The sequence below is a fragment of the Micromys minutus genome (assembly GCF_963924665.1).
Source record: "Micromys minutus genome assembly, chromosome: 2".
In the NCBI taxonomy this organism is placed as follows: Eukaryota; Metazoa; Chordata; class Mammalia; order Rodentia; family Muridae; genus Micromys; species Micromys minutus.
Genome location: NC_137971.1, coordinates 64,158,035 through 64,178,292, shown reverse-complemented (window position 1 = coordinate 64,178,292; position 20,258 = coordinate 64,158,035). Strand labels below are relative to the sequence as shown.

General features: G+C 43.3%; 2 protein-coding genes across 2 annotated transcripts in view; one reads left to right on the top strand and one right to left on the bottom strand.

Moving 5' to 3' along the window:
• DOCK1 (dedicator of cytokinesis 1) overlaps window positions 1-20,258 on the top strand; it is a 475,815-nt gene that overhangs the window by 207,552 nt on the left and 248,005 nt on the right. The window lies entirely within an intron of this gene.
• INSYN2A (inhibitory synaptic factor 2A) overlaps window positions 1,246-20,258 on the bottom strand; it is a gene marked incomplete at both ends in the record, with an annotated part of 33,553 nt that continues 14,540 nt past the window's right edge. Inside the window, 2 exons of the mRNA XM_080912400.1 lie at window positions 1,246-1,429; window positions 15,364-15,435. Coding sequence (XP_080768526.1) covers window positions 1,246-1,429; window positions 15,364-15,435 — 256 coding nt within the window. The remainder of the gene's footprint in view (window positions 1,430-15,363; window positions 15,436-20,258) is intronic.

Sequence of the window (20,258 nt, the reverse complement as noted above, 5' to 3'; positions counted from 1 at the left end):
TAGGCGATGATAAGTTTGGCCATTGGTAGCAGCTAAGGAGAGCATGTTTCTCTCTGTGATAGTCAGATCTTACACAGCAGTGACAAAGCAAATGTAAATACAGAGACTATCCATTAAAAAAAAGAAAGAAAGAAAAGCTAGATAACCCAACCCGGATTTAAAAAAATAAAAGTAGGAAAAGCTTACTGCATTATGTCTCTACATGTAATTATAATGATATAATAATAATAATTGCAAAACTACAAAAAAAAAAGAACTATAAAACACCTGGCTATGCTCAGGGATAAAGACCATCTCAGGGGATTGAGCCACTATAAACAAACAAACAAATAAAGAACCAGCACTTTCTGCCATGATTTATAGGTAACTATATTACCCATTGTGTATCTCTGTCTTGTTTTCCAATACTTGCCAGATTCATCATTTGGCCTTTGGGTACCGAAAGAATAAAAACAACATCTAAGAAAGCTTAGTGTCCAGTAGCTCTGACCCTGCCAGCTTGCAGTGATTGAAGGCATATCATGACTCGGGGTGGGGGTGGGAGTGGTTCCTGGCTGCTGGCCATTTGGAAAATGAACAGTAAACATGTCGTCCATCTGGAGATGAAGAGGGTTCTAAATCTGTGGTGTCAATGTGACACTGAGATGTGGTCACTTGGCTTAGCGCTACAGCACATGAAGGCAGATATACATAGAGTCACATTTTCGAGATTATTCATGGTCTCCGACCACTTGAAAAAAAAAATTGTGCTTTCTCCGGAATTGTATGTGCTGAAAATTGCACTCGCCCCTGCTTATTTCATAATGAAAGGTAAAAACGAAGTCCTTTGCCAACACAAGGCTTGCTTTCTCTTTTCATTTAAAAATAAATAGTAATAAAGAGCCAAAAATAATGAGAAGTTCCACTTTCTACAAAGTCAGCCTGCTGTATGGAACATTGATATCTCATTCTTAGGTAAGGGGGCACTGTTGGGGGGTTAGAGTTATTCCTTATCTTTAACTACATAAGTTTTATTTCAGACTTGATACCCCATACCAGTGAACTGCAAAGGACAGCTGCCAAGGGGTGACAGTCACTCCCTTGCTGCTAATTATCTGTTGGTGCGAAGGCCTTTTTGGTACGCAGGGCGAGAAGCAGGGAGCACGCGTTGGCACCGCAGTTCCCTTGATCCTATCCGTTTTGGAAAAGGACTCACTTAAATTCCAGTGGGTTTAAGAGACGGTCTGGGTCTTAAGCCCACGAGTCTTAAAGAAACCAGAGTTTCCACCTTCCGTGCTTTTTGGACTCAGTTTTGGATTTTTGCTTGGGCGTGGAGGAGTGAGGCTCCTGAGTGTAAGGCGAAGGGATGACCTGAGTTTCCTCAACAGGGTGCAGTTTTCTCAGCACAGGTTGCAGTTTGTCTTCTTGTTGCTTAAAGTCCAGCTCGACACTAGAAAGATAAACACAGAGTTAGTGTGTGGCTCTCAGCGATCCCTGACTTCCTATCAGGGCTGTGATCATTCAGAATGGATTTATACTATAACTGCACTGTTTAATAATAAACAGCCATATCATGGTTTTACTCTCAAGCACTGGGATCTATTCCAGATTGGACTCATTTTCTTTGGATAAAGAAGTTACTTTCTCAGGCAAGCCTCCATGAAGACAGGGCTTGCCATGCAAGCACGAACACGTGAGCTCCACCCTTAACTTCCACTTTCCAGCCACAGTGTGGTGGCGTGTGCCTGTAATTCCCATGCTGCGTGCTGGGCAGAGTTCCCTGGAGCTCATTAGCCAGCTAGTCTGGCAGTCAATGAGCTCCAGGTTCGGAGAGAAACCCTGCCTCAAAAAGCAAGATGCCGATTAGACAGAGGCTACTCACGAAGCTGACTCTCCCTCTCCTGGCAGGTGTCATTTGCCAATAACTCATCAGTTGGGGGAAGGATTTTTATACCCTCGTCTCTTGTTCATGCTGGGATTTGGTGTGGCTTAAGTTGACAGAGGGATTGTACATGGTGTCTCAATGGCTGTGAGTTCATATGTGCAGTTGCCCTGGTGAGCACAGAGGAGGCTTCTTTGTATTCACTACTTCTGGCTCTTATACACTTTATGACATCACTTCCTCAGTCACCCCTGAGATTTGGGAGGTAGTCCACACATGAGCACTACCAATTGGTCTTGATGGGTTGAGTTTGTAGAAGTTGGCGGAATTAGGGTCGGGGTGAGTTTGATAAAATACGTTATTCAGAATCCCCAAATTAATAAAAATGAAACTTAAAACTGAGAGCTACAGAGGCAGATGTATGGCTCAGCTTCTGGCCTCCACATGCACACACGTGTGCACATGACCACAAGATCATGTACATGCACCTTATACAAAGAATTTAAATCGAAGTCTGTTATGTATTTGTTGCCACAGAAAATGTGAAAATCAGAACGAACACCCTATCCTGAATTGTCCACATGGACATCATGCAGATTAGCTAGCCAGCAAACATGGTAAGGGGCACATGTCATAACATGCACACACATGACACATACACTTGCAGTGCATCCGCCGCCAGTCAGAGAAGCCTGTTAGCTGACACCCCCATGAAGGCATGACTTTGTCTTGCCTTCTTGCAAAGTTGTGCTTGTCTGAAACACTCTTATGGACTGCAGCTAGGGGAGGACCCTGGGGAGGGCTCTTGTGTTTATCGGTTCAGCACTACTGAAAGGTTTTTGTTGTTATCAAACACGGCTTCCCAGGAAGAAACATAGATAGTGCTTGGTGAAAACAATACAAGATTGTAATTACGCCATGGGAACGGGGAGTGTGCAAGGATGTTCGTGTCAACAAGATAAGATTCAAGATGTGTTTCAAAACATACACTGCTACTTAGGAAGATTCAGGGCGGAATGCTGTCAGTGTCTTTGGGAAGGTGTCCTGGTCTGCTAGAATCTGCTCCATTGGACCCCCTGGCCCACTGTTTTTCTGTGATGATGTGTCTTCTTTTCCTATCATCTGCTGTTTGGATCATGTGGTTTGGAATAGAGCTCTGGAGTCTTGCACTATGTCCTCTCCTTTTGTCTAGATGCCAGACTAAATGTCAATAGACTTAAGTGACTGTTCATAACATTCTGTAGCTGGGGAACCATCCGTGAATTGTCTATAAGCACAAAATCCTATCTATTTAGGGAACCATTAATCCTAGCCAAATTCCGACATTTTAGAAACACAAAACAGCGAAGCTGTATTTTCTGGAGTCTTAAAAATAAGCTCAATCCCTATTGAATGGGCCAGTTTATGACTTCTAAATTCCATACACCATTTTTCGTATTCTCAAAGGCAGTAATATTACTGAGGGTTTTTTTTTTTTTTTTTAATTTCAAGAAAAGTTAATGGCTGTTCTCCATTTTTTTCCATAAGAAGCCTTATTTTCTCATCATTTGTGTGTGTGTGTGTGTATATCAGTGTGTGCACATGCATGCACACATGCACACCTACCTGTGTGTGGATGGCACCGCAGGTGTGGAAGTCAGAAGACAACTTTGAGGAATCTGTTGAAATTCTCTGTGAGACAGATCCTAGTTCCAGGAAGCTCATGAGCTCGAGTTCTCCTATCTAGAATGTGTGGCAGCAGAGGCAAGACCCCTCCTAGGGACAGCTGTGCAAAGTGCAAACCTTAGGACATTCTGAACTTGACATCCCAGCCTGTCTGGGCAGTGGTACCTGAGAAAGCAGGGGATCCTGTCTTGGTGCAGGAGTCTGGGGAGCAGGGCTGTGTTAATTTCCACATCATCAGTGAGCTTCCATTGACTCCAGTTCAAGGAATGATAATTGCTGTTTCACCAAATTCTAGAAAGAACACATTCTCAGACATGCAGGTCTAAGAAAGACTGTTTCACTATTAGTGAATAGTTCTAATATTACTTTGTTCTTACTGTTATGTGTGGACTGCAGATTTTATAATTGAGTCTGGTGCTGATTTAAAAATAAAAAAAGCATTAGAGAATTCTCAGTCTGGACACTTAGGCAATAAGAGCCTTTCAGGAGTCTGTGAGATGTGACATTTAGCCAAGCTAACACTGAATCACATCCTCTGTGTCAAGGCCATTCCAGCTGTCCCACGTAGCTTTTTAGTTGTTACAACGGAGCATGTGGCCAGCACTTGCTAGACTACCATCTAATCCTGGGCACCTGTAATTATTGAATTCCCATTAAGCAACTACATTGGGAATCCTGTCATTAACCAATTTATCACACCGCGGAACCATGTAATCACAGAGTAATCTAATCTGAGTTCTTGTTAACGAAATGACTCGACTTTATCTGTTGAGAACAGTCCTGTTTGTACTCATCCAGGATGCTGTAGTCTGCAACAGGCTTGGTAGAAGAGGGCCACCAAGCCTGGGAGTACCTGCTGGGACATGCCTGCAGTAGGGTTCAGTGACACAGAGACCATGAGCCCTGCCTCTCCTCATTGCCTGTTCTGTGTCATCCGGGTTGCAGTAAATCTGGGGATAATATGCATGTATCAGCCAGACATACTCTGGCTGTCAAGTAGCAAAAATGTCTTTTTTGTTTCCCCCACTGCTGTCTGCTAGCAGGTTCTTCTCATCGGAGTGTCTGAAGTAGACAGCTGAGTACACAGGGCAACATTAGGAGGTTAAGAAGAATCTGGTTATCTCTGGCTTACTTAGAGCAAAGGTTTCTTTGATCTTCATGGCCAAATGGCCTCTGCTAAGAACATAGGTCATGGATAATGCAAAGCTGTATAGCTGATCTGTCTCTGGTCCTCCGTTTCTGAGGAGAGCCAGTTGGCCACATAGTGTTTAGGGAGGCCTGCCTGGCAGATGGTCAGTAGCCCATGCTTTGGTCTTTATGTTTACTCTGGGTTAATGAACCCTCATCTGCTTCTATGTGTAAAGTGATGGCTGTCATCATCTCTTCTTGTCTGCTTCCTGTGGGCATTCCTTTGCCCACTTGGGGTACTTTCTCTGGCTCATAACATGGAATGCCACATTCCAGCTTCATGCCACCACCCCAGTGACACACAATCTCTGCAACCTGACTACAAATCCTCATCTTCCATCTTCAGAGTTCCTTCTTTGATTTGCAATACGTTTGGAGAATTCTGCATTTGCTTTGGTGCTGGGGACTGGCTGGCTTCCTGGATAAGTGCACTCCAGTGTCAGATAGGAGGCTCTCCCTTGTCCTGAGTAGAAAGAAGATCCTGGGACTCTGTGTTAATAGCTATTGCACAGGGCGTACTGTTACGCCCCTCCAAAGCTTTCCTTTTCTTGCCTGTACCTCCATTCTCTTTCTAGAAACCTAAAACAATGCTTCCCATTAGGGATTCCCAGTGGGTAGCCATGTCTGCAAGTGTTGCAAAGCCTTGGCTATATACTCCTCTGAGGCTCCTGCTGGTTCATGATTAAAGGATGCAAAGTCATTCTATTTCTTTGGTTAATTCATTTTGTCTTAAAGTTAAGTTTTAGTTATGAGAGTTTATAAAAATGATCATTCTGTATATTTCTTGTATATGTGTGTATGTGTTGATGCTTACATACACATGTTCCTCTATATGTCTGCATGTGTATGTGGAGGCCTGAGACTAACTTACCATTTATCATGTGCCATATGCCTTTTGTTGTTGTTGTTTGGTGCATTTTTGTTTTGTTTCATTTCTTTTTGTTTTTGAAATCTCTAGCTGGTCTGGAACTTGCCAAGTAAGGCTCGGCTGGATGGCCTGCTAGCTACATGAATTTGCCCGTCTCCTCAGTGCTGGGATTTTAAGTATTTGCAGGATGCCTGCGTTTTTTATGTGTGTTCTGAGGTTAGGTTCAGTTTTGTTCCCATGCTTGCACAGTAAACACTTTATCAACTGAGCCATCTCCAGTATAGTCTGTGTATTTCTGAGGAAGTAAAATTTGCCCTAGTCTAAATCTCAGGCTGTTCTTCCAGCCCATATCCATGCTTCCTTTCCTCCCTGGGTAAGATATTAAGTTTCTTATTAATCTTTCTTTTGGCCACATCATGGGAGGCAGCAGTACAGTATCCCTGCACCTCTTTTCTCTCGTTTGAACCTCCTGCAAAACTTAGATTCTGCCAATTGATGTCTTTACCTTAAACGGAATGCCTCAGGTGAAGCCTTTCTCTGCTTCTCATTCTAAAGCAGGAAAGAGCTAAAACCATGTGAGTGTGGTCCCCAGGTCCCTGCTTGTTTTCTGAAGTGAAAGACCACAAATCCTTCATTTCTCCTGCCTGTCAGTGTCCTACGGCCCAGTGAGACCTAGATCCCGAGCCTCTGTTTTTAATTCTCTGAGTTGGATCACAGATTCCCTGGTGCTTACCGTGACTCTGCACATCTTGCTCTGCCACTGTGGATAAATCTTCTTACCTTGGGGACCCAAACTCCCTTGGCTGTGAAGTAGTGATGGAGAGTCTTTCACAGGGAGGACAATTCCCAAGAGCCAGTGCACTGGGAACTTGGGAAGCTCTTATCCAGGGTCTTTGGATGGGATAAGTAATATTTCTGAGTACAGCACCTAGTGGGGGTGCTGGTGACTACTGGATGAATATCTGCTGTATAGGAAAACACTAGCATTGTCAGCTGGTGGTTGGGGACTGTCCCAGACCAGGCTCTCTTGTGTGCTAGAGGAATCTAGGCAACTATATTCTCAGCCACTTCTCCAGGCAGTAGAAGAAATAAAATCCAAAGTAGCCATCGTTTTCCTCTGAACATTTCCCCATAGAGCATCTAGCAGGCACTCTACATCTTGTCTATATTTCTAGACACACACAGATTCTTCCCTCCTCTCTGCCAACTAATTCAGTGGCTCTCACGCTACCATCCTCAGCACCCACGTATTCTACCACCCCACTGAAGAACCTTGGCATTTCCCCTTTGACCTTGAAATATCTGGGTCTTGTTCTTGCCACCACCAGAGTCTCCAAGACCAAAATGGAAGATACTTTGTGCACATCCTGCTCCTGTGTCTATCTAAACTGAGTGCTTGTCTCCCTTTCCTTTAATGGGTTTTCTAGAGGACTTAAGTCTGCCTGCCCACTCACAGGTCATGTACAACACCCTGGCATGCCACAATCTGCCCAAGGGTTCTCTATGTCTATCTGGAATCCACTGAGGCACACACACACCACATTGACTCAATCTTTCACTGTGATTCAGCCAGTGATGGCCTCTCAGAACACACCCTCTTTACTGAGTCACAATAAACTGAACTGAACCGAATCTCCTCCCTTCCAAACTCACAGAGCTGCACTTTCCAGCCTGTGTTGTCTTACATTTAATGTCTTCTGTTTGTAGGATCCTGTTTATTGTGCATTATATAATATGTACATAGTATATGGCTATATTTTATCTCTTATCTCTATAAAATATATATTGACATATAAGGATATGGACCTCACACCAATCACGTATTGGTGAGTTATAATTACTAGCTTTTTAGTTTTTAGATATAGATTTGCTATCCTTCCCCAGCACTATTTCCATGTATTCTATAAGGTGTCATAGTTGCCTGTTCAGTAATATTCAATTACGGAGACTATAAAGACATTATGAGTCTACTTTTAAAAAAATTACCCATGGATTGTGGCTACATATTAAAATACATAGTATCCAAAGCCAGATAAAGAGTGATCTTTCAGAATGTATCCTCTGACTTTCCCCTAACCTTTAGGATATGCTCAGCTGAGGCCCCAGCTTGTCCACCTTACCTACCACACCATGTTTTATGGGAGTGCCCAAGTTCAAGGGCAGGCCAAGCCAGGTGCACAGCCCTCAGAAAACTGTGCTCTGGTCACAGGGCAGCAGACGTGAACTCAAGACCTTCTGATAAGCTCTGCCTGTGAACACACCCCCAGGCACACAGAAATGTGGCCAGCTGACTATGAAATTGTCACAGGACATTTAGCAATGTCTCATGTCATCCTACTAGAACTTGCCAAAATCATGCATTGGGATTAGAAGGGGCCAATTATTTATTAACTGTAGCCAGTCACACATTGCCATTCTAGCCTCAGTGATAAGCACGGCTTTCTCTCCTTGGGGTGTACATTGCAGTGAATTCCAGAGAGTACAGGACTTTCATCCTATCTGAATTCTACTCTGGTGTGCCCCATCCCCCAGGCAGCAGGACTTGGTTATAATCATAAGCCTCTCCTCACCTGCCCTTGTCATTTTGGTTGCTCCTCTGCTCCATTGTTCAGACAGGAAGACTGCTTCCTGGATACCTCTGGGAGTGAGTTAAGCAGCCCTGCTTCAGAGTCCTTGGCACACTCTGGCCAAAAGGAGAGGCCACTGAGAGGCCCTAGGAATCACTGCACCTGAAAATCACTGTAAGCTTCCCAGAGAATGTTTTGTGACCCAACTCAGGAATTAGGGGCAAATCCAAATCCCATGCGTAGGCCCTAGAAAATCCCTAAAAGCACAGGGCATCAGTTTCCTTATGAAATTGACAGGCTCCCTCTTCCCAAGGTGCTAATTTAGACCTCAGAAAAAGGTTCTCTAACTTTCACCCCTTCATTTAACCAAAGGTAAGTGCCATGGCTGCTCTAGGCTCTTCTGCTCCAAATAAAATTTAAGTCATTGCTTTGCCAACAAGATATGGGGATGTGGGTAGCTTTCACTCTGAGTACCATTGTTAGCTTCACAGTGTCTGCAGAAGGAAAGTGAGGTGTTTTTGAAGGTTTGAGAAATCCTTACATTCTGGGGGTGGGGGGAATAGTGTATTTTTAGATTCTAAAAGAATACTAAGAAAAATTGGATTATTAGCTTTGGGAATTTTGAAGAAGAATTTTGAGGCCTGTCAAAGCTATTCTTTTTTCCCTTGACTTAATTTATTTTATTAAAAAATTAGTCCCTTTACACTGGAATAACATTGAGTAAGGTATTGTCTGCGGGGTCACTGTTTCCCATCCCCACTTAAGGACTGTGAATTAGAATACAGCTGTGTATGTTAGATGGAAGGCGCATTCCCCCTGCCCCCGTCTCGGCTCAGACTGCTAAAGAACTCAATATGCACAAGAGAAGTAATTGAAGCAGTACTGGAAAGGGTATTTCCACTAAGAGATAATCGTTGGGTGATGCAGGCTGCAGCCACACTGCTGCTCCAAGTGGCTCTGGAGATAGCCTCAGACGGGCACTGGCTCCGCATACAAATGCCATTACCTCTCTCCACAATAAGACTTCATTAGCTATGCTGCTGCCCTGCTCCGTCGCCCTGACCAGCTCCTGTCTGCACAACACTGGGCACCAGTGAAGAATCCCCCTTCCTTGTGTATCTCTACGTCTTCGAGACCATATATTTTGTGTGTTCAATGGTGTGTGTGTGGGAAATTAGTCAGGAATGATCTAAGAAAGGGCAATCATGTTTTTCTTTTTTTTTTTTTTTTAATTTCTTACCCTGACCAATCATTTGAAGGTGTTTCCTTCATTTGTCCTGAAATCTGAGTATCATTTGGGTAAGAACATGTACCCTCAGGTGTCTCCTGCTTGAGACTCGTGTTCTAGAAAGTACTCAGTTGCTTCCATGGAGACATCTTTACTAGAGATGCTCTGGTACCTGCTGGTTTCTAACTCTCCAGCAGAGGGAGCTATAGAAAACATAGCTAAGCCACCTTCACACCCCTACTCCCCACTGACTGGCATCCATCCTGTCTACTCCATATGAGCTCTGTGTCAGATGAAGGGTTTGTGACACCTTACAGGACAACTCACAAGTTCCCCCTGGTCTTGCAACAAGGCTGGGTAGGCCAGAGCTTTCCTTTCCTCCTGATACCCTGCTCATTTACTGGTGTCACCTGAGGCCACTTTTATAGTGTCCTTGATACTATAAAATGAAGCAGGAGTAGGCAGTTCTTCCTGAAGTCTGTTCTAACCCTGCTCAAGAAGAACTTCCTGTCTGGAAACAATACTCCTTAATTAATCCATGTCAACATTATTATTATCTATGATATCTCCATGGTATCCCCCAAAGCCTCTGAATCAAGCCTGGCTCACATTAGGATTCACCCCTTTCCTTGCTCTGCTATTGAACTATTATTTTATGAATTAACCACTTCAGCAAGAGGAAAGGGGTGGATTTGCTAATGGTCTCTTTCATTGTTTCCTTTGAAACCTAATCTGAGCGCAAGGTGAATCACTGGAGGTGACATCAGATTAGTTTGACAGCAGCCTTGCCAGGATAGGCTGGAGACAAAGACTTTACCATTTATCCTTAAAACATTTCTCAACTAATTAAAGCATATTTTGACAGGAAGTAGGGATGATAAGGCAGAAAAGTTTTACTAAAAGGAGAGTCCAACTCGCATCTCTTTTAATCTTTCCTCATGCGGAACCTCCCCTTCATTTGAATATCTCAGCAAGTCCAGATCACAATCAAAGGGGTGTCATTTTAGGGGAAAATGTGATCATGTCAAGCGTCTCAAAAGTTGCAGTTGTGAAGAGATAGAACCTTCTAGTACTTGGCATTGCAGTGAGTTAGTGAGCTGTGGGAGCAGCCTTCAGTCATGGACTATATTGGCACATGCGCTTGCCAGTGTGGGGGGCAGGATTTTTGATGGAGAGGGGTGCTTTATACGTCCACATATTCCTCCCAACCCCCATGCATAGGCCCTGTTTGAGTCCCCAGGCCCTTTCTTGTTTTGTATTTGTAAATAGCCAGCTTCTTGGATTTCAGAGTTGGAAAGGATCCTTTGTAATTCTGCAGGACCTAAAAAGCAAATGGATGCCAGCCCAGGAGAACAGGGAACAGTCAAGCCCTGAACCCCAGGCACGCAGATCTGAGAGGCTGGCTTTGACAAAACAATGCTTCCAACCTTTGCCTGGTGCTACATTCCCCTGAAGCCTTTATTTCCTGAAAGTGCTTCAAGACCTTTTGTCCTTTTGGTATTTTTTCTTAAGTACTGTATATTTCCATGGCAAAATCCTATTTCATAGTGAAGTATGTACTTTCCACCCATGACAAAGGCACACATGTATTACAAGCCAGATCCATCCAAAAGTAGGTAGCTTGGTCTTGAGCACAATACCCTTCCTGCCTCCCTAAGCCAATTGCTACTAGAAGCACAGGGGTTTTTCTGCTTTGTGGAGAAGACAACTGGGTTTCCACTTCTTAAATGCGAGGCAGATGGGGTCGAGTTCATTGTCCTATAGGGCTCTCTGTCTGCCAACAAGCAAGTATGACAAATTGCAATTTGGGGACATTGGCAGCTTTCATGGCCCCCTGTGTACTTCAGCTTCTACGATGACCACAGACATGAGGCATTTTAAACATCTCCCAGTTTGGACCCTGATTTAATCTTTCCCAATCCCAGACATGCTCCTAGCAGGGGGAGGCTGACATGTTGACCTGAAGGAACATAGGTCCTCAATTTAAGAATATGGCCCCTTCTCCTTGGTGCGAAAGTCAGGCTTTGGAGAGATTGCGAAGACTCTGACCTTGAGTTATGCTTTTCCCCTTTGCTCAGATTGTTGTCATAGAGACCATCATTTTCTATCTCCCATGTGTGTTGGTTTTGGTATTCAGATGGGACCCTGAGCTACTGTGCCTCATTAACCATCACTGCCCTTCCTTGGGTGATGTTGCCAGTACCTCCCCAAGGCCATTGCTACTGAGTGGATGAACAGGCTTCTCTCTCTTTTTGACTCAGACCTTTCGGTGTTCTGCAACTATCTGCTTGCCAAAAAAACTATGTTATTTGTTCCTGGACTTGTTTATGCTCTTTATATTCATCATTGATATGATGTGATTTAAATATTGTAAAATCCAGTAAGTTATTCTTGTCTTTGGAAAGAGGGGTGTTGTCACAGAAAATGCACAAAAAGAACAGGGGCAGCTCCCGGATATGGCCAGGCTGCTCTGCAGCCTGGTTCAGTCATACGGCATGGCTCCATTTTCAATAGAGAAAAGCAGCCAGGACTCCTGGAAGATGAAACTATTTTTGGAGATATCTACATTTAGAGGAAAAGTTCTGGCCTCACTGCAGCAGACTGACCACACCTTAAATCATATAGGTGTGAGATTTCGATGTTTATGATTTAAATTGAAATGACATACTTAAGCCAGATAGATTAGAGGTACTGTGCTTTTCGCCCAAGGCAGGTTTTCAGTTAACAGATGCTCTTTTCTAGCCTTTCCTGTCTGCTCCTGTGAACTTCAAGAAATGTTTGTGCCATTTCAAACATGGTGAGAATAACTGTTGTGTTTTATGTCTGGTAAAGGATAAAAGGAGCTGGGTGTAGTGGCACACTCCTTTAATCACAGCACTTAGGAAGCAGAAGCCATTGGATCCCTGTTAGGTCAAGGTCAGCATGTTACATTATGAGTTCTAGGACAGCCAGGGCTATAGAGTGAGATCCTGTCTCAAAATCAAACTAAACATAGGATGACAGAAACATCAAGGCAAGAGCTGGATGAGCTTTGTATGTTCTACTTGATGGGAACTGGGATGCCTTACTGAACACTCCTTACAAGATGCAATGAAAGAAGGACTTAAGGAATTGTGGAAACTCCAGAATTAACACGAAAGCTAACACACAGAATGTTCTACAACTTGCTTACTAAGCTAACATAGCTTTTGTGTGCAACATGTCTTTGGAGTTGAAATGTATTTATGTTTCATCTTGCTCTGAATGGAATAATTTTCAACTACTTTTCTGGAAGAGAGAGGAGAAACTCCACTCTTCCTCTACCCTATCCTCTGCTTATGGTCAGCACTGGTCCAGGGTCTACTGGAGTCTGTGGGGCAGTAAAAAGCCTTTTCTCTACCCTGTTTGTGAAAATTCATCCCACCCAGTCCTGTTATCAATGATGAAAAGGTTTCTGGGAGTTGATCCGCACCTACTAGTTTATGCAGTGGAAGGAGTGGAATCAGCTGACTTCTTCATGAGTCTTCCTCAGATTCTGGCTTCTTCTAATGTCTGGACACTTACTGGTATTGTGCATGAGAAACCTTTGGTTAATGTATTTCACGTAGAATGCTGTTTGAGCCAATTCAACATGGTAACTCTAGGCTAATTTCCCCCAAAGACAAGTTCTTATCCTTTTCCAACTCATTAAAATCACCTTTAATATTACTTTTTATACAGGTCACCCCTGGATTTAGGGCTAAATTTATTTAAATTATTTTCATTTACCTTGGACAGTGTTCTAATAAATTCTTTTTTCAGTCACCCACAAAATGTTAAGTAGTTGTAACCGGAACATGTTCACCCCATGAACTTTCTCTAGAAATCTTTTCCATTTCGGACTTCTTATGTTAGGTGACTGGCTGAACTCTGGCCCTGAAAGTGTGCTAAACCCCAGGGAGGAATTGCCTAATGGACTTGCAGGCTCTAATTTTATTCATGTCATTAATTCAGATTGGGATGTTCTGGCCAAAGCCCCTTACTGTTGATTCAAAGCTCTTATCCACAGTGTGGATATCATGCCAACTTCCTACTAGGCATGCTTACCGGAAAGAGGCTTTCCCTGAGTTAGAACGAGGAGTTTTAGCCTTTCTGTGGTGTTTGATGTTTCACCTTCACATGGACATCAGCCAAGAACGATCAAGAGCTTCATTCCCTGGCTAGGGATGCTAGGGGCTTCCTGGCTCCTTCCCTGTTGCCCCTTGCCTTAGCCTAAAACCATGGGGTAGGGGGTTTTCAACATGGTGTCCTTCTCAATCCTACCTTTATTGATGCTTTGGACACAGTAACTTCATTGTCATGGACTTTTTTATGTGTTACAGGGTATCGGGAGCATCCCTGGTATCTTCCTACCCATCAGATGCCAGTCATGCATACCTAGCTGTGATCTATTCCTTCAGACTCCACGCATCATCCTGTGAAAGTCAGAATCAGTGTGTGTGTCCAGATATGGTTTCTTCTGCTAGCTCCTGGACATACTTTCCACACGACCCAGTTCCACTTGTAAAGAACAGAGGCCCTATCTAGGATGTTCAGCTTGGGTTACAGCCATATGTATTTAGTTTGTCAGCACACAACGGATGGGTATGAACCCGGGTGACATGAAGCCTTCCCACACTGTCCAGGTTTGAGTTCTTTATGCAGTGCTAGTGATGTTTTTGTTTACTTGTTTCTAAATAGGGGAGCAAGGAGGATCCTCTCTATATTTTTACGCATATTTAACTACTAAGTTATCGCTAACTGGTTTTTGATAATTTTACGTCTTACTGAAACTTTTTTTTTCCCCAAAAGAAGATACACGGATAACCATTAGGTGTAAGAAAAAAATGCTAACCATTAGAAGGTACAAATCAAAATCACAATGAGACATTGCCTCAATTCATAAAAACAACACTATTGTTAAATGTTGACCTGGAAATAGGAAAAGGGTATGTGTGACCACAGCCACTGTGGAGATGCTGCTGGTGTGGAATGTTCATGACCACAACCATTATAGAGAAACCTACTAGGTGCCCTCAGGAAACCAGAATTGTCACCATAAGGGCTACACTATTAGAAATGACATCAGGGCATCTCAGCACTACACTCACCACTGCAGTACAGTGCACAGCAGCCCAGGCATGGCGTCCCTCTTGGCTCTTGACTTCGGTCTTCATGTTTAAAATGAACTAAATCATAACACCTGTCACTGTGGCCTCAGTTTGTAAAATTTTCACACATCTCTCCATTAGAACAACAACAACAAAAACAACAACAAAAAAAAAAACAACAACAACAACAAAAAAAACCTCAAAAGATAGCAATTTCTCAAAGTTTGACCATACCTCAAAAATCTTAAATTTATTGTCAGGGACCTAAATATAACTTTTGCCTATTGAAGGTTTCTGACCTATTCTAGTGGGTGTCAGTTATTACAATGTGTAAATCATAAAGCAAAACCACATGGCAAACAGTTGTCATTTCCTGAGAGGGGATCATGTCACAAGACCATGGACTTCGTAAGTTCCCTGAAAACACTTGTACATGCGGTGTTACAGAGCAGGGCTTACCCATACCGTGTACACTTAGGACTTTGATCTATACTATCCTAAGGGCTTATGTTTTACTACTTTGCCAGAGTGCAGTTCTGTGCTCAAGACTATAGATTCCAAGGGAGCAAGCTATCAAAATGACTCTTGTTCCTGAGACCACAAAGGTGCATTTACAAGATGAACGTGTTTATGCTCTCCTTCATCCTGGGGTTGTATACCTGGGGTTGAGGGTTGGGGGGTGGGGCAGAAGGATAAGTGTTTAGACATAGCCTAGAATTATGGTTGACGAAGGACTTTTTTTTCCTTTTTTTTTTTTTTTTTTTTTTTTTTTTTGTCCAATGTAATCTTCCCAGCATGGCCCCCGAAGATTCTTGCAATTGTGGGTAAACAGCATTTGTCACTCAGAATAACAAAGTGGGAAGAGAATGTTAACATACCTATAGATAATACATGCACTGTTCCTGCACGTGTCACAATTAGCTGTGTCTTGCCCCGTCCGATATGAAAGCCTACAAGATAAGAACAGGAGATGGTTACAATCGATGGCTGGGGGTGGGCTGGGTCAGTCGCTGGCCTCACAGAGCAGAAGCCTCAACTCAGGCGCTCCTGAGATGCTGTGATCATAGGAACTGACGCCTAGGTGTTTACCCTTCTGCTTCTGTCTCTGCCTTTATGGTACCAGCCAGTACACGTCCACAGCCAAGATGTCACTGAAATTAAATTTAGAATGTGAACATACGCTCCTGGATGAAATGTGTAATCTGATTGCATCATAAGCACGGAGAGTGGAATGTTTCAGGGTAACTTTATGTTTATTGTAGTTAAAAATATCTTCCAGGAGAAAACTGGGGGTTTTGAGGCTGATACCTGCTTGGTTTTCTTACCTACCACCTCCTGACCTGCTAGAGCAGGGGTTGACATGCATGGCCTCTGGATCAAATCCTAACCCCATCCTATATTTGTCTAGTGTGCCTAGGATGGATTTTACATTGTTAAATGCTTGAAAAAGTATCCAAAGAATACTATCTGTAACATGATTAAATTATGTTTCTCTCCAAAGGTTTCATTCTGACCATAAATATTGTGATCTAATACATAAATGAATATGCATATAATTTCTTTGGGTTTGCCTTTTGGTCTATAAATCCTAGACTGTTTCCTTCCTGGGTCTGTAGAGAAAACAGCTGCTGTTTTCTGTAACTATATCTCTCCCATTGTCAAGATTTCTGATGCACTCTCTGACTAGGTTGTCTGCAAGTAATGACTCTGTAAGGACAGAACATGGCTGACTTCAATGCACTGTGATGATCAAGCAGGTGTGTGTATGTGTGTGTGTGTGTGAGAGAGGGGGGGGGTATTCTGACTCTTTCATAATAAAATAACGAACTTTAGCATATTTTCTTGTAGATTTGTATTGAAACTTGCTTTGCTTTGATGGGGAGGATTTTTTCTTACCAAGTCAGGGTCGCCTAGAATATATACCTCAAACCATTCAACCTCCCAAATGTGTATGTGGTGCTTTATGCTCCCTCCAAACTACCACAGTTGGACTTTCTGGTCATTCTAAGATGCATGCGTACTTTAATCTAAATGTCATTTGCACCAGGGGTCAAACATGAACAACTGAATCTGTCTGGTTGATGGTAAGAGAAGTGTCGCCATCTGGATTGGTTTCTGATCACCGTGGGGGCAGATTTGCATAAACAGCATCTCCCAGCAAAGTAACCATGTGTACAGTGGATGTGTCAACACCAATGGCCTCTGTTTGTGTCACCTTCTCTGCTGTGTACACTCTGAGTGTATGCACTGTGAGTTTCAAATGGAAAATAACATTTGTTTCCTCATTTATATTTTGTGTTCTGCAAACATCTGACAGAAGCATTGACCGCTCAGTGCTGACATTGTCTCTGTGGACTCAGTAAATACAGGCATGCCTTTGGGTTCAATTCAGTTTATTTGAGTTTGGTGTAGTTTATTTGTTAATCAAGTGACCATATTCTGCGTCAAAGTGTGGCCAAACATTTCCTGTGATGAGTTGCATTTTAGAGTTACAATCATGATATTACATTGTTAGGATTGTCTTTCTGCTGTACTAGGCACCTTTGGACACCCATATTTGGCCTTTCCACGTGGACCTCGTGATCTCCCTTGGCTCTTCCTCATGTATGACAGACAGTGCCTTGTTCTTATCTCTTTCTCCCAAGTGGTAAGCCCCAGAGACACACCTGCCTCCTTGTTTCATCCTAGCCAGAGCCTTTCTCCAAACTTTTGGGTATTCACAGAGCCCCTCTCCATCCCTTGGGTGTGTACAGAGGCACTCTTTAGTTTCCTCACTTGAGCTTGGCCCTCAGCTTGTTCTTGTCCCCCCACCCCTGCAGTGAGAAACTGTACTTGATCCCACATCCCTGCTGTGACAATGTCTGTCCATTCTGATATCCTGTCAATATGCTAGGCTGGGTTGCCCACAAGTGCTGCTATCCTAGTGGGTATGAGCAGTGGGCCAGCAGTACACCTACCAGTAAGCCTTTTGCGCTAGCCACATCCAAACTCTAAGTTCTTAAAGAAGGCTCCTGTGTCCCGAAACCACTGTCTGGGGAACCGTCATTGGTACACTTCAAGCTCCTGGACTCTTCCTGCCGTAGACCTCACTACAATCTCTCTACCACACCCCATCACTTCTCATCTTTGTTCAGCCACCTCCAAGCCTCAAGAGTCTCACTTGTATTAGTGCCTGGAGTCTTCCAATTAATTATTCTCTTCTCATTTTATGGAACAGAATCCACCACACTCCAGGACCAGGATCTCATTATTCTTAGACCCTAGGCCTTTGATGCTCTGTGCTGCCTTGCCTCTGTCCAGGGACCTGTGTTTTTCACTACATGTAATTGGCAGCTTGGGATAGTCAGTGATTCCGAAAATGACAGGACAAAGGCTTCAGGCACCACAGAGTCACAAGAGGACCTTCTGCTAGGATGGTAGGAGGCTTTAACATGAAACTTTCCTTTCCTGAGATCTCCTGAGCTGACTATGCTAACTGCTTGTAAAAAGCACACATTTCTATTCCAAGTTAGCAAGGCATGGCTGTTGCTATCAAAAAGCTGTTTGTGATGATGTTAAGTGCTTATGAAATGCTCAGCAGTGGTAGAGTTCACCAGGGAGGGTTGGATGGTCTCCCAATGGTGGCCAGTCACATTTCTGCTTTCTCAGTGGTATTTTCCGTCAGCTTTCCTGAGACTTACATTCAGGATGTCATTACCTACCAGGACCTCTCTTGGAGAGACCCTTCTAAATGTTTCCAACAGTTCCTTTAGTATTCTTTCTGTGGTTGTCATTTAAAAGAATCAAACAAGTAAGAGAGGGATTAGCTTGTGAGAAAATGTAAAATGTTGACCTTTCCAGTGTGGCTAACTCACCCCAGGGTTCTCTGCCAGCAGCTCTTGTCAATCACTGTCCCTACTGAAGTTTTATCCATCAAAGGAGTGTTCTCAGTGCAGTCTTCCTAACTACAGAATCTGTTGTGCTCTGTGCTTATTGATCTTGGACCTTCCAAGTTCTAGAATTTGGCTTCACCAATCATATTAAGGCCACATTAATAACTGGGCTGCAATATGTGAATTGGGTCTGTGCTGCAAATACAGACATAACAGATTCACTCTGCTTGAGGTCAGGGGACACCAAGGGTAATCACTCAGTGCTTTTCCCCTCTCCCCTTTGAACCCTTTCCGTGAAGTCAGGGAATGGAAGGACTGTCACTCTGCATCACTATTGTAACTAAGAAGAGCTATGCCAAACCTCAGACTACTACAGCAAAAGCTTCTTCAGGGACAATAAGTCACAGATCTCTGGTGAATCAGAAGTTCACAGATGTAAGCGCCTAAGGTAGTGGCCTAAATATAAACCAGGGAGTCTGAGAAGGTGCTGACTTTGTAAAGTTTTCTTTTTGACTGCATTCAGAAATCCACGTTTTATACTGGATTGTAAGTTCATTCTCCATTCAATACCTGGTCCCATTGGATTGTTTGGGTAATATGACTCTGGTCAATATAGTCAGAAATGAATGCCCTAGGAAATGGAAGGATAACTTGGGACTATTTCTAGTCATACTGTTGAACCCTCTGGACTCCATATGGAAAGATGAGTTAACTGCCCCACTGTAATGACCTGTAAGTTTTTAGTCTTAACAATAAATGTTGTTAGATTTGAGGAAATAGTCTCTAGCACCAGGAACAGCACCCAGGCCAGAGGACAATTCTTTAGGAACAGTCTAAAGCCCGCCCATCTGCCCATCTATTTGCCCATCCCCATTCATGAGTGTGTGCTTGTTATCTGGGCAGAAGCATGCCTGCCTGTGTAAAGTGCATGCAACTGGAACAGCTCTGAGTTTCAAGCCTCAGGCACCTTCCTCTGTTTGTTTAAAACAGGATCACTTGTTTGCCTGAAACAAGTAGACAAGGCTATTTGCGAGCTCCCAGGGGTCAGTCTGTCCTTACTTTCCATCTCCTGATCATTGGGATTATAAAAGCCTGCTGAAAAACCCTGCTTTTCACATACATGGCTTCTGGTGACTGACCTCTCATGCTTGCAAGGCAACTGCTTTAATAACTGATCTATATCCCTAACCCTGAGCACCTTTTCCTCCTGGCTCTAGCATACCAGTCTAACTCAGAATCCAAATCAGCCACCCAGAACTTCTTTATCCTTGATGATGCTCTTTAGACACATCTTTGTGTTAGGATGGGCTTTCTGGAAAGATCCAGGTAACCAGACATGATTGGGATCAGTGGAACCTGGACAAGGACTCAGTGTTATAGGTAAGCAGAATTTAGATAAATTCAGTCCACAGGGGACTTCAGGGGGAGATCAGTTATTCAGTCACTTCTGCTTTGATATAAAACCTTATTTCTCATCAAGGTTTTACATCATTTAAAAAAAAAACACACAGTGAGTGTGGTTTGCAGAGTACAGCCTGCATCTCAGGGTGTCCTTGTTCAGAGAATCAGATGGACGCCTCACTGTAGTGGCCAGCCAGCTCTCCTTGAGTTCAGTTCAGCACTCTAGTCTAGCAACTGAATGCTTTGATAGTAATTTGCTCCAGTTTTTCAGCTGTTTGTTAGTAAAGTCCCTGAATATATAAATAAGTGTTTTTCTACAAGTGCATCCCTTTCATAGGTACTAGTATGTGTCTGTGGGAAACATTGGTAACAGTTCCTGTGTGGGATTCTCCAGTGCTTCCTTTTACCAGACCTAAATTATGGCAGAAACAAAGACAGGAGACAGGGAGCTGAGCTGCTGCAGTGGTTTTTATGGCACCCCATAGCGATGCTAAAGGAGG